The following is a 14,213-nucleotide window of genomic DNA, read 5'->3' as shown; positions in this document are numbered from 1 at the left end:
ATTGCTTTTCCCATTCCCATTTCCTTTCCTATTGCTATTAATTCCTGTTTACTTTGAAATCCTCCTTTCTGCTCCACTCTAACACCCACTGTAGACTTATTATTCTTCATCTGGGTTCTTACAAGTCCCCAAAATGTTTAGGCTCCCAAATTCTCTATTCACTCCCACCAGACTAATCTTCATAAAGAATCACACTGATGCCCTTGGTGGCTTCCCACAGCCTGAAAAATGAAATCCTTACATGTAAGCCTGACATCAAGGAGTCAGCCCTGACCTTTCTAGTCATTTCCCACATCTCTGCCTTCACAGATCCTGCTCCATAACCAATGACTCTCCCTTCTGAAAAAAAGTCTTATTTTTAAACTTCTGCTTAAGCTATTCTCTTCAACAAATCTTTTCTCCTACGAAAATTTTACATATTTTCAAGCCCAGTTGAATTCTATCTCCTTTTTAAGGATTCCCTTAATCATATAGCCCAACATCATAATTCACGCCAAAGATCTCCCACAGCACCTTGGACTTATAGAACATAAAGTTAATTGTGTCTTAGCTCTTAGACTGTAAGCTCTGGGAAGTTAATAAACAGTTTTAGTCCCCTCTGTTTCTTCATAGTGCTTGCTGCATTAATAAGTGCTCAATAAAGTATGTTAATGGTCTCCTGAAAGAACTAAGTGAGGCAAAGTCATTAGGTAAAATAAGGCCATTATTTGTATTCCCACACCATTTTACCTTGCTCAGATCATCCTGACCTCCACCCCACATTCTTCTACCTTCTTAGGGTCTCATATCTACTTTGTCGGTGAAGGTAAAGATTTTTCATTCCACTGTGGTGCGTTATGTTTAAAATTCCTTTAGGAGTGCCTGGGTGGCTCAGTAGGTTGTTAAGCCTCTGGTTTTTGGCTCAGGTCATGATCTCACAGTTCATGAATTCGAGCCCCACGTTGGGCTCTGTGCCAACTGCTCAGAGCCTGGAGCCTGCTTCGGATTCTCTGTCTCCCTCTTTCTCTGCCCCGCCCCAACTCGTGCTCTGTCTCTGTTTATCTAAGGTAAACTTAAAAAAAATTTTTTTTAATCCTTCAAAATAAGGTAATTAAGCCTTGGTATTGGTCCTATTTGCACAGTTTTACATGGATGTCTCATTTCCAGTTTCATGTTGCCTTTCTTTCTTTTTTTTTTTAATTTTTATTTTAAGTAGGCTCCATGGCCAACATGGGGCTTGAACTCATGACCCTGAGATCAAGAGTTGCATGCTCTACTGACTGAGCCAGCCAGGCATTTCTCACATTGCCTTTCCAATAGTACATTCCAAAATATTCATTCCTTCAACAAATATTATTTTATTATCTCTTAAGGTTCAAATTTTGGCAATAAAACATACCAGACCAGCAGATTCCAAATAAAAGAGTGGCCAAAGTGAAGAAGGCATAAGAAAGCGAGGCCTCCTTTGGAAGAGAATGTGGTCAGAACTTGAATGGATAAGGAGTCAGTGACAAGGATTTAAAGAAAATATGAGGAAGAACATTCTATATAGGTGAGTTCACCAAGAGATTTAGTCTAGAAGTTGAAGAGCTGATAGTCAATGGCCAACTCTTTGTGAAAGCTGCTATTTAAATAATGGGAAAAAAGAAATACCAACAAATTAAAGTATACAGAAATAAATAGGAAGTACTAGTTATTTCAAAAAAAGGAATGGTCAAAATAAAGGTTGTTGTGCTACCAAAAAGGTTAAGAACTTCTAAATCAGCCCTGGATTTGGTCAGGAAGGGGTTACTGATGACTTCTGAATAGTTTCAGCAAGGTGACGAGGAAAGAAGCAAAAATGCAATGGTTCAAGAAGGGAGACAGATGGTTAAGAAGCAAAATTTGCAAAATCAATAACCAGATGAAGGTCAGCCATTAAAAGACAGGGAGGGAAGAAAAAAAATAACAAAAAAAAGACATGCAGAAAATAGACTAGCAATAGGAACGGCTTTTGGATTGCAGGAAGTTTTTACTAACACATAGGGAAATTGAGTTATTCAAAAACAGGAAGAAGTATTCCACAAAGAGGGAGAATAGAGTTTGTAATGCTGGTTTATAGAAAATCTTGCTTTACTATAAAGACCCCAATGACTGATTTCTTGGATTAAAATAAAATACATTTCAATACTACTCTTTTCTCATAGGGCTCAAATCTAGAATATCAAAGCTGTAACAGTTAAGGGAGTCCATGTCTATACCTGCCTCTACCATCTGGTCAGCTCTGGTCTAAAGCTAAGATCAAGGAGACTAGCACTACAGCTCAGAAGTAGTATGTGCCTGGTGGGCACTATGAGAAGGCCCATGTCCAGAACGGCCTGCCAAGAGTACAAAGGCCTGGGTGGGACTCCAGCTGTGTGATAGACTACATGCAGATGATGTGTGTAGACTCCTGTAACTTTGAAGTCTTATGAGTATTAGTAACTTCTAAAACATATCTGGTACCTCACTTCTTCTGGGCTGGAAAATGAGTTATAATACATGAAATGGAAGAGACTCAAGTGAAAGCAAAAAAACTCACCACAGAAACAGGTGTAAGTATTAGGAACATGTGCAGAAACATTCTGACAGGCAGGGCACCTCCAACCACTCTGGCCATCTGTTAAGAAAAATAAGAGGAAACCAAAATAACTTCCTTACAAAAGCACATGTAATTTTTAAAAATTTAAATCTAAAGGAAGTCATAATATTGAAGCAACAGTAGTTGTTTCATGTTATCAAATGAGGCATTTAAGAAACAAAATCAGGGTGTCTGGGTGGCTCAGTCAGTTAAGAGTCCGACTTCAGCTCAGGTCCTGTGATCTCATAGCTTGTGAATTCGAGCCCCGCATTGGGCTTGCTACTCTCAGCATGGAGCCAGCTTCGGATCCTCTGTCTCCGCCCCCCCATCCCGTCCCCCCCCTCGCCCCCCCTCCCCCAGCTCATGCTCTCTCTCTCAAAAATGAATAAATATTAAAAAGAAACAAAATCAAAATACTGAATGCTTTGCTTAAATACTGCATTTGGGCTTATATTTATAAGGACTTTAGATACGGTAATCAAATGGGTATCCATTTTTTTTAATGTCAATTGAGATATAATTGACATATAGCCCTGTTTTGTTTTTTTTTAATTTTTTTTTTAACGTTTATTTATTTTTGAGACAGAGAGAGACAGCATGAACGGGGGAGGGTCAGAGAGAGGGAGACACAGAATCCGAAACAGGCTCCAGGCTCTGAGCTGTCAGCACAGAGCCTGACACGGGGCTCGAACTCACAGACCGTGAGATCATGACCTGAGCCGAAGTTGGCCGCTTAACTGACTGAGCCACCCAGGCGCCCCACATATAGCCCTGTTTAAGATATACAACATGTTGATTTGCTACATTTATATACTATAATATGATTACCATCATAGCATTACCTAATACCTGTATCATTTCACATAATTATCATTTCATTATGTGGTAGAAATGTAGCACTATTTTTTTTTAACTTTAAAAAATTTTTATTTATTTATCTATCTATCTATCTATTTATTTATTTATTTATGAAAGAGAGAGAGACAGAGCGTGAACAGGGGAGGGGCAGAGAGAATGGGAGACACAAAATCCAAAGCAGGCTCCAGGCTCCGAGCCGTCAGCATAGAGCCTGATGTGGGCTTTAACTCACGAACCACAAGATCATGACCTAAGCTGAAGTCAGACACTTAACTGACTGAGCCACCCAGACACCCCACCCTTTTTTAAGCAATACTTTTAGTATTACTAAAAGTAGTAAAAGTAATACTACTTTTAGTAATACTAAAAGTATTACTTTTAGTATTAAGGTAAACATTATCTAAATCTTGGCTTGAGAAAAAAGATAAAATATTTGAGTACATGCAGGAAAACCCAGATATCTTTTTTTTTTTTATTAGATTTTATTTTTAAGTAATCTCTATATACCACATGGGGCTTGAACCCACAACCCCTGCAATCAAGAGCTGTATGGTCTACTGACTGAGCCAGCCAGGTACCTCGAGATGTCTTAAATTATAGAAGAGTCACAAATCAGAAAACATGTTATTAACACATTTACACTATCCACAAATAGCAGTATACTTTGGGAAAAACCCACAAAATACTATGGAGAAGATCTGCTAAAGATAATGCAACTTTAACACCCTAGGGGTAAACTAAACCACTGCTTCCAAAACAAAACAAAACAAAACAAAACAAAACAAAAGAAAACAAAACCCAACAACTGCTTTCTATAAATTTTCTAAAGCAAACTATACAGGAAATGTTTTCTATAGTTGCTACTTGGATAAGTTTTCAGTTAATGTGACTGATTTTGTTCTATTCCAAATATATTTTAATATTGTTATGTTAGCTGGTTTTAAAAATGTCTTTCCTTTTTTAAAATTTTATTTTTATTTTTTAAGTAAGCTCTCCACCCAACATTGGGCTTGAACTCATGACCCCAGGATCAAGAGTTGCATGCTCTACCGACTGAGCCAGGCAAGCACTCCTTAGCCATTTAAGATCTATAGCTTAATACTGGTCATCTGAAACATGTTCAAGGCAACATAGCAGATAAAATATTCAAGAGGAATTAAATAGCTAGGTTAAAGGGTCACCTGGCTGGCTCAGTCGGTGGAGCATGTGACTCTTGATCGTGAGGCTGTAAGTTCGAGCCCCATATTGGATGTACTTAAAAATAAAACCTTAAAAAAAAAAAAAAGGCTAAGTTTTAAACCTGAATATATCAAATAAGTGAGAATATTCAGAAGAGAGAAATGACTGACCTGCTTGAGAGGCTGGAGACCTTGCCCATTTCTTTATGCAATTCAAATGAAACACATGATAACAGCTCTGACAACTCCACACTGGTGCTGTGACGCGAACCAATTCACAGCATACCATACACTCATATTTTTCTGTAGTTAGCTGTTCAATTAGAGAACCTGTTTAAAAAACCAAACAAATTAATTCAAACATAGAAAAACATTCCTTACTTTAGTCAACCAAGGATGAGAAAGGCATTTGAGAGAAGAATCCAGAGAGGTTTTAAGTATCTTGTCTGATTCTGAGTAAGGTGGTTGTTCAGTGTTTGGGGCCAAGAAAGAATAGGAATATACTGAGGGAGAAGACTTAGGAAGTAGACATTCAGGTGGGGATTCCCAAAACTGAGGAAACATTCCCAAGAAACTGCTCAGGAACCGATGGAGAATCCAAATGCCCCTCATGACACAGTTTAAGAAGCCAATGCATTGCAGCACCTTACCTTGCCTCCTCTGAATCTGATCCAGATCCATGGATTCGGGCTAGGAAGGGGCTCATGAAGGTGCAGTGGTCAGCTGAAAGAAACCTAAGCCTGCACAGGTTCCAAGAACCCAGGGTGGTAACATCTCTTCTAGCAGTTGCCATGAAAGTCTTCAGTTGATCTACTCAACAAAAGTATTATTGGTGTTTACCACAACTCTATGGTAGGGTTACTAGACTAAAGGAGACACAGAACTTGGCTTCAGAAGCCCAACATCTGCTGAGAGAGACCAGTATCATGGAATCCTCCTACATGTTTTCCTTAATACCATCACCCACTTCCAGACTTTTCCTTAAACACGATCTCAGCAAAGCCTTTCTAGATCCCAAGTATAGTCAGGTGCTCTTGGAGAGGGGTGTGTGTGTATGTGTGTGTGTGTGTGTGTGTGTGTGTGAAAGAGAGAGAAAGAGAGAGAGAGAGAGAGAGAGAGAGAGAGAGAGAGAGAAAGAGAGAGAGAATTTCTTTTTCAGTCCATATTTTTAGCATTTACTTCGTAACACTATTTTATTTGTTATCAGGTCCAAATAGGTTATAAGAATAAAATAACTAACCTTGAATGCACCATGCCAAGTGCTGTGCTAAAGCACTTTATGCATAAAGTGCACAAGGAGGGGAGGGACAGAGGGAGAGAGAGAGAATCCCAAGCAGGTTCCATGCTCAGCGCAGAGCCCAACGTGGGGCTTAGTCCCACAACCCTGGGATCATGACCTGAGCTGAAACCAAGAGTCTGACACTCAACTGACTGAGCCACCAGGCACTCCACAAATTTGCATTCTAATCACTCCATAATTTTAGCTCTCCTCAGATTACTTTGTCCGATTTAACGTCAAAAGAAACATAGAACATGGGGACTTTAAGGTCTGTGAGGCAGGGTCAGGGCCTTGCTCACTGTTGTATTTCCAGTGCCTGGCCTTTAGCAGGTGCTCAGTAAATATTTATTAAATGAATGGATGAAGAAATAAATGAGTATCACCTACTCTGTTCTACAACTTCTCTCCCTTAAAAGTTTCAGTAAAGTTTCTGGGATAGTTCTTTTGCTGTCAGGAAAGTCTGGAATAAAGATTTTATGTAGCTGATAAAGGAGAATCTACTTGCTTTAAATAACATATAAACATTAACATAAAACTTAATTATATTATAAAAACTGAGGAACCAGACTTTCTTAAAAGCAGGAATAGCCTATCCTGCATAGGTAACATCTGTGAATAACAAAGTTAATTATATTTTCTACCAGTTAGCACAGTATGTGTGGAAGATTCTTAAGGGTAAGTTAAGTAAGAGCTCATTAGAAAGTGAGATTATATTTGAGTCATCTATATACAAGAGCCTGACTGGGGCAGAGGAATAGTTTGTAAGAATTACATTGGAGATACTTTTTGTAGAAAATGCCTATTGACTATTCCAGAGCAGAACTGAGAGAGAAGTAAAGGACACAGGGGTGCCTGGATGGCTCAGTTGGTTAAGCATCCAACTTTTGATTTTGGCTCAGGTCAGTGCAAGTTTGCCAAGTTCCAGAAGTTAACAACAGGGAGTCTCCCTTTGTCCTTACTACTAGGTCTGAATCTGTTCTTTTTTAAATGTTTTTTTTTTAATTTTTTAATATTTTTTTTTTTGAGAGAGAGAGAGAGAGAGAGAGAGAGAGAGAGAGAGAGAGAGCGCGCACCAGCCAGGGGGAGGGGCAGAGAAAGAGAGGGAGACACAGAATGCGAAGCAGGCTCCACGCTTTGAGCTGTCAGCCCGATGCAGGGCTTGAACTCATGAACTGCAAGATCATGACCTGAGCTGAAGTCAGAAGCTTAACTGACCCAGCCACCCAGGCGCCCAGGTCTGACTCTTTGATCCAAGTTATTCTACTGGTACCATCTTTATTAAGTTCAAGTTCAGGATACATCTCTGGGGTGGCTTTGCAGATTCTAGGACTTAGAAAATTTTTTTTTTTTATACTGATTTAGTCACTTCAGCAAGGATTTAGCAAGGTGAAGAGGTTAAGCATGTATATTCGGTCAAATATGGATTCTCTCCCTCTCTCTGCCCCTCCCCTGCTTGTGCTCTCTCTCTCAAAATAAATAAACAAACAAACAAAAAAAGTAAAGGACACAAAAAAGTAAGTGAAGTTTGGAACATACACGAAAGCCCTATGAGAGACTATTGTTTTGATTTTTACCCTGAAGGTTGTCTTTTTATTTTACTGTTTCTCTTATTCATTAAGTTTATGGCTTGTTAATAAATAATTATTGTTTTATATGTGATGTTTCTAAATCTAGCCACAGTGAAATTGACCACTAGGATGCACACACATATAGTGGTGTGGGAACAACTGCCAACTTTGAGTAACCCACAAAGCTCTACCAAGCCCTTTCTAAAGGCTCTCTCTCTCATATCCCATGTTCAATCTGACAGTAAATCCTTCTGGCTCTACCTTCAAAATAGATCCAGAATCCAACCCCTTATTAGTATGGCCCAAACCACTATCCATTCACCTGGGATTATTAAAATGGCCTCCTAACTAGTCTCCCCTATTTCTGTCCTTGCTCTACTTGTCTATTCTCAACACAGCAGCTGGAGGGAGCCTGTTAAAACTCAAATTAGATGATGCCACTCATGCCCAGAACTTGCCAATAGTTCCTCCATCACATGCTTGTAAAAGCCAAAGTCCTTACGACGGCCTTCATCACTTCTGGGTCCTTATGGCTATTCTTCCTTCCCTCTGAGAACACAATGGCTGCCTTCCTAGCCCCAGACTGGCAGGCATATTTCTGCCTGAGGATCTTTACAGTTTGTTGTTCCCTCTGCCTAGAATACTTTTCCCTAGACATCAACATAGCTCAGTCCCTTAGTGCCTTCAAATGTTTACTCAAAATGAGGCAGTCTCTGGCCATACTTTAAAAATTTGAAACCCACTTCCTCAACATTCCCTATCTATTTTCCATACTATTTATTTTTTCTCCACACCACTTGAACCTTATAGATCATATATTTTACTTATTTCACCTTACTTATGTCCTAACTCTGTACATAGAATGTACACTCCCTCAAGGGCTGAGGTTTTTACCTATAGCGCTGCCTGGGACATAGTGAGCACTCAGTAATACTTGTATGAATGGGGGCGCCTGGGTGGCTCAGTTGGTTAAGCAACCGACTTCAGCTCAGGTCATGATCTCACACTCCATGAGATCGAGCCCCGCTTCAGGCTATGCTGACAGCTCAGAGCCTGAAGCCTACTTCAGATTCTGTGTCTTGCCCTCTCTCTACCCCTCCCCTGCTCATGCTCCGTGTCTCTCTGTCTCTCAATAATAAATAAATGAAAAAAAAAAAAACTTGTATGAGTGAATGAAAAGAAAAAAATATATAGCAAAAGGTTCCAGAAAGATCTAGAAACAGTATAATCCTTTCACTAACAATACTTCGGTTTTATACAAACATGTTTAACATATGTAAAATATGGTAGTGTCCTAGAACAGCTCTGTGCTGATCAACTATTACATTTCAGGTCCAAGGCTCTTGTCTGCTGGATGCCAGCCCTGGTCTGACCACTGGCTCTTTTTCAATCTAAACCCTCTCCCACTAGGGCTTCCCCATAATTTCTCAGCCATAACTGTGTCTACTCTATACTTCTACTTTGAGAGCATATCAGTAAAGATTATTTCCCATTGAAATAATTGGAAGAACAAAGAGACCTGATTGAAGTGTTAACTGACTACAAACTTTTCAGATGCACCAATAAATAACTTAAAAAAAAAAAAGGTCTAAAACAATACTAATTTGAAAAATCCAAGAATACACTGTGATTATGTAAAAATAATAATCATATATATATGGCATTTTAAAAAACAGATGCACAGTGAAAATATATAGGGGTAAAATAATATCTGGAATTTACTTTAAAATATATCTGCAAAAATAAAAAGGAACAGATAAAACAAATGAGAGGGGCACCTGGGTGGCTCAGTTGGTTGAGAGTCCAACTCTTGATCTCGGCTCAGGTCACGATCCCAGGGTCGTGGGATTGAGCCCCACATCTTGGCTCCACACTGATCATGGAGCTTGCTTGAGATATTCTCTCTCTCTCTCTCTCCCTCTCCCTCCACCCCTCTCCCCCACTCACCCCTCTCAAAAGAAAGAAAGACAGAAAGACAGAAAGAAAGAAAGAAAGAAAAGGAAAATAGAACAAAAGTTTAAAACTGATTAAAAACTTGTATGAGTGAATGAAAAGAAAAAAATATATAGCAAAAGATCTTCAGACTAAAGGTGAGTTACCTACTAAAGCAACTTTATTAAGTTACCTCATTAAATGTGAGGCAGCTGTTTTTAAAACTCTCATACAATATAAGCATGGTCAACATGTTCAAGGTGGTCTTGCTGAGTCTGAAGCGTATGTCAGATACCATGTTTATTTATGTGAGTCTGAAGCTTGTGGAAGAGCTTAGGATCTGGAGGTAAGAGTTTAGAAGCCAGCACAGCACAGAGGCAGTGGTTGAGAGAGCAGTTGTCGTCTCCCAATGAGACATTATCAAGTAAGAAGAACAGAGGGCTGAGACAAAGTCCTAGGAAATGCCAACATTTAAGAAAGAGGTGGAGGAAGAGAAACTTGAAGGACACACGCAGGAACAGCCAAGAACAAGGAGGACCAGAAGTGTGTGGTATCAAAAAAGTAACACTTCAACAAAGACTCCTTCACATCAAACTCAAACGGAAGCCCAGGATAATGAGGACTGAAATACATCTGTCTGCTGGCTGTGGCAAATAGGAAGGCATTAATGACCCTACCAGTAGCTCTCTGAGTCAGTGGTGATGATGGCAGAGGACTGAGAAGTGAATCAAAACAGGGAAAAGGAAACAGGGTTGGTGACTTTTTTTTTTTTTTTTAATTTTTTAAATGTTTTTATTTATTTCTGAGACAGAGAGAGACAGAGCATGAGCAGGGGAGGGGCAGAGAGAGGGGGAGACACAGAATCCAAAGCAGGCTCCAGGCTCTGAGCCGTCAGCACGGAGCCTGACGCAGGGCTCCAACTCACGGAGCATGAGATCATGACCTGAGCTGAAGTCGGACGCTTAAACGACTGAGCCACCCAGGCGCCCCAGAGTGGTGACTCTTGATTAGACTGTAATGGAAGGAAAGGAAACACTACCAGGAGGCCACATGACGGGAGTTTTTCTTTTAGAGCATAGGACAGACTTAAGAAGAGCTTTAGGCTGAGAACTTGCAATAGCAGATGTGAAAGACTGATGGAAGGAAATAAAGGAGAGTTCAAAATGAAAGAAAAGAATAGGCAGATTTCTCTGAGTTTGCCTAAAGGGAGCAAAAAGTTGAGAAAATTATGCCTGATGATCTCATAGGAGGCAAGGAGGTCCACTGAGACTGAGGTAGATGAATGGCAGGAAGATCTGAACAAGACTGGAAAAGATTTGGGGGTACTCTTAGATGAAAATGGGAAGGACAGCTGACCAAGGTCATATAAGGGGAAAATAGGCAGTATGGAAAGTCAACTGAAGTTGGAGAAATCACTAAACAAAAATATTTACTGAGAACCTACTATGTGCCAGGCATTGGCATTGTTTAAACACTAAGGATATACAGTGAACAAAACAGACAAAACTTTTCTGCTCTCAGGAAGTTATTATCTAGTAGGGGAATATGATAAACAATGAAAAAGAAGTAGCATCATCAAACAGTGGGAAGTACTTTGGAGAAAAATAAACCAGTAAGGGATGGGGAATGCTAGTAGTGGGGGGAATATTATAGATCTAAACAGGATGATCAGGAAGACTTCCCTGAGAAGGTGAGAGAATCTTCCACAGCACCAAATCTGTACTACTGTATGATTTCCTGGAACAGCATCCTGTTATCCAGATGGAGCAGAAAAGGTAGACTGCAGCATCAATCCAGGGTGGGGATTCTGCCAAATGGCTTCTCAGAAGGATAATACTTCAAAAGTACAATAAGGCCCAGCCTAAAGAGGGAATAAAGAAGGATAGATGGCTGACAATACAGTTAGTGGGTGTAAGAGACTGAGAGAACCAGAAGGACAGGAGGTTATGGTCAGAAAGTAGTAGCGGGTGTAGAAGTATAATGAAGGCAAAGGTCACTGTGGTTGAGAAGATCAAAGAATATGAGGATGGTATAATCCATATGATCACTATAGTCACCCAGACAAACAGCAGGATTTATAGTAAATCAGTAGTTCTCCAATCAGAGTTACCAGGAGGCTTGTTAAAAAATAAGATTGCTGGGCCCTATTCCTAGAACTTCTGTTTGGTAAGTCTGAGGTGAGGCACAGGAATATGCTTTTCTAACAAGCTCCCTGGCGTTGCTGAGGACTGCTGCTCTGCAACACTTTGAGAACCATTGGGCAAGAGGAAAGATATAGGCTGGAGGCATTAATAAATGAGGGCTGGGGCTGGGAGATTTGGAGGCTAATACATGACAACAATAAAGAGACAGGAAGGTGATGTAGCCAAAAGGTGATATAGCATTAAGTTCAAAGGAGCAGGGATTTTGATACAAAGGTAGAAAAATAATGGTTCACAAATGACACTGATGGAGGAGCACACTCCTCTCATCTTTCAGAAACTAAGGCAAGTGGGATAAGGAAAAACAGCAGGCACTGAAAGGCCGTAAGGAAATGTGGTGAACTTACAGAAGGCCACAGATTAATTAGGAAGCGGAGGAGAAACTTACTAAGGATACAGGGGATCTTGCTACCACAGAATGAGGGCTACAGAGAGCCTGGAAGAATAGAAGCAGTGCTAGTTTCTCTCAGTACAGAATGCGAGTTAGCAAAGACCACTTGCAAGCAGCCATAGAGACTTTAATCCTTTCTTTCCATTCCAATCAAGTTTTTATATCCACCACTCCACCAAAACTGTCTTATCAAGAACAATAACTCTCAGTGCCAAATCCACCAGTCAATATGCAGTTGTCATCTTTCTGGATCCATCAGTAGCATTTGGCACAACTGATCACTCCCTCCTTGAATTTCATTTTTAGTTTGGCATTTAAAACATGGTTCACTTCCTAGTTCAACTGCTACTTATTCTCTGTCTCCTTTGCTGGGTCCTTACCTTCCAACCTTTAAACACTGAGTTACAGGAAGGCTCCATCCTCAAACTTTTCTTCTCTAACTACACTCACATCTTAGGTGACCTCCTTTAGTCTGTTAGAGGACTCCATGCTGAAAGTTCCCAAGTTTACATCTCCAGTCCAGATCTCTTCTCGAATTCTTAACTCCCTACTTAACCAAATTATCTATCTTTCCTGAACGAGGAGTGGACAAAACATATCCAAACTTTTCCAACAAGAAAGACCAAGAAAACTTTTCCAACAAGAAGACTAAGACTAAAAGGAGACTAAGGAGACATGATGACTAAATGCAACGTGGTATCCTGGACTGGATCCTGGAACAAAATAAGGATGTTAGTGGAAAAAAATGGTGAAATCCAAATAAAGTCTACAGTTTAGTTTATACTACTGTACCAGTGTTAATTTCCTAGTTTTGACAAAGGATAAGAGTTGGTTATGTAAGATATTAACATTAGACAAAGCTGTGAAAGATATATGGGTATTCTCTGTACTATTTTGCAACTTTTCTATAAATCTAAAATTATCTCAAACTAAAAAGTTTTGAAAACAAACAACACCCTTTCCTCTCCCAGGCTCACACTCCAGTACATGGCAATTCTATTCGTTTTTTTTTTTGTTTGTTTGTTTTTAAGATTTTATTTTTTAAGTAATCTCTATACCCAAGGTGGGGCTAAAGCCTACAACTCAGAGATCAAGAGTGACTTACTCCACTGAATGAGCCAGTCAGGTGCCCTGGCAATTCTATTCTTTTATGTGATTCAAACACAAAAGTGTTGGCTTCATCTTTGACTCCTCTCATTCTCTTGGAGCAAACATCTAGTCTATCTGCAAATCCTGTCAGTTTTATCTTCCAAACACATCCAAAGTCTAACATTCTTACCTTTACCAACACTACCACCCTAGTCCAAGTCTCCATCATCAACTACGTCAATTGCTCCAACAACTCCTAACTTATCCCCTTGCTTCCTTACAGACAATTCTCCACACAGCTGCTAGGAAGATCATGTCATCCCTTTTCCCAAAACCTTCCAGCTGCTTCTGATCTTCTTAATCAGAACCACATCCAAGGGCCTCACATGATCCAGCCCCTGTGATTTCTCTGACCTCCTCTGCTGCCTGCTTCTCTGTTGTTCACACCCTAATCTAAACTTGCTTCTTCCTCTGCTGGGTACACTTTACAGAAAGCCACATGGTGTACTTGTCTCATCAAACAGACCAACATATCTAAACTAGCGCCCCCCTTTACTCTGTCCTCTTAAACTGCTTTATATTTCTTTTTTAGCACTTACCCACAACCTGACATACTAAATATTGGTTTAAGTGCTCTCTGCCTGCCTTCCCTACCAGAATGCAAATCTCACTAGGAGTGTATTCCCAGTACCTAGAACAGTGCTCGGTACATAGTATTTATTCTATAAATATGAATAAAGTGTTCTCAAGAATATGTGGGGATGTGAGGCCAAGAGAGATTTGTTAGGCAAAACGCTAAGATGGCCTCTAAGATTCCCACATGCATACAGGTGTGCATGCCCTATATAATCTCCTCCCCTTGAGTCTCAGTGGGCCTGATATAATCAGGTGAACCCTTTAAAAAGAGTCTAGGGATCAGAGAAAGAAGTCAGAGAGATTTGAAGAATCTCTAGCAGATGTTTTCCTATAGACCTCGAAGAAGATAAGTGCCATGTTGTGTAGAGGGCAATGTGGTAGGGAATTGCAGGTAACCTCTAACAGCTGAGAGTGACCCTCAGTCAATAGTCAGCAAGAATAGGGGACCTCACCCTACACCCATAAAGAACTAAATCCTACCAACAACCAGTGAGCATGAAAGA

The 14,213-nt window shown here is 40.0% G+C and overlaps 1 protein-coding gene across 2 annotated transcripts in view; it reads right to left on the bottom strand.

The window, feature by feature from the left end:
• NFX1 (nuclear transcription factor, X-box binding 1) overlaps positions 1 to 14,213 on the bottom strand; it is a 75,003-nt gene that overhangs the window by 52,523 nt on the left and 8,267 nt on the right. For both annotated transcript variants that reach the window (XM_043566728.1, XM_043566730.1), the window contains exons 3-4: positions 4,786 to 4,944; positions 2,540 to 2,617 (exon numbers count right to left, since the gene is read on the bottom strand). In XM_043566728.1, coding sequence (XP_043422663.1) covers positions 2,540 to 2,617; positions 4,786 to 4,944 — 237 coding nt within the window. The remainder of the gene's footprint in view (positions 1 to 2,539; positions 2,618 to 4,785; positions 4,945 to 14,213) is intronic.

Source organism: Prionailurus bengalensis, chromosome D4 (assembly GCF_016509475.1).
Source record: "Prionailurus bengalensis isolate Pbe53 chromosome D4, Fcat_Pben_1.1_paternal_pri, whole genome shotgun sequence".
Classification (NCBI taxonomy): Eukaryota; Metazoa; Chordata; class Mammalia; order Carnivora; family Felidae; genus Prionailurus; species Prionailurus bengalensis.
The sequence above is the reverse complement of the archived record's forward strand: the minus strand, read 5'-3'. Positions and strand labels throughout refer to the sequence as shown.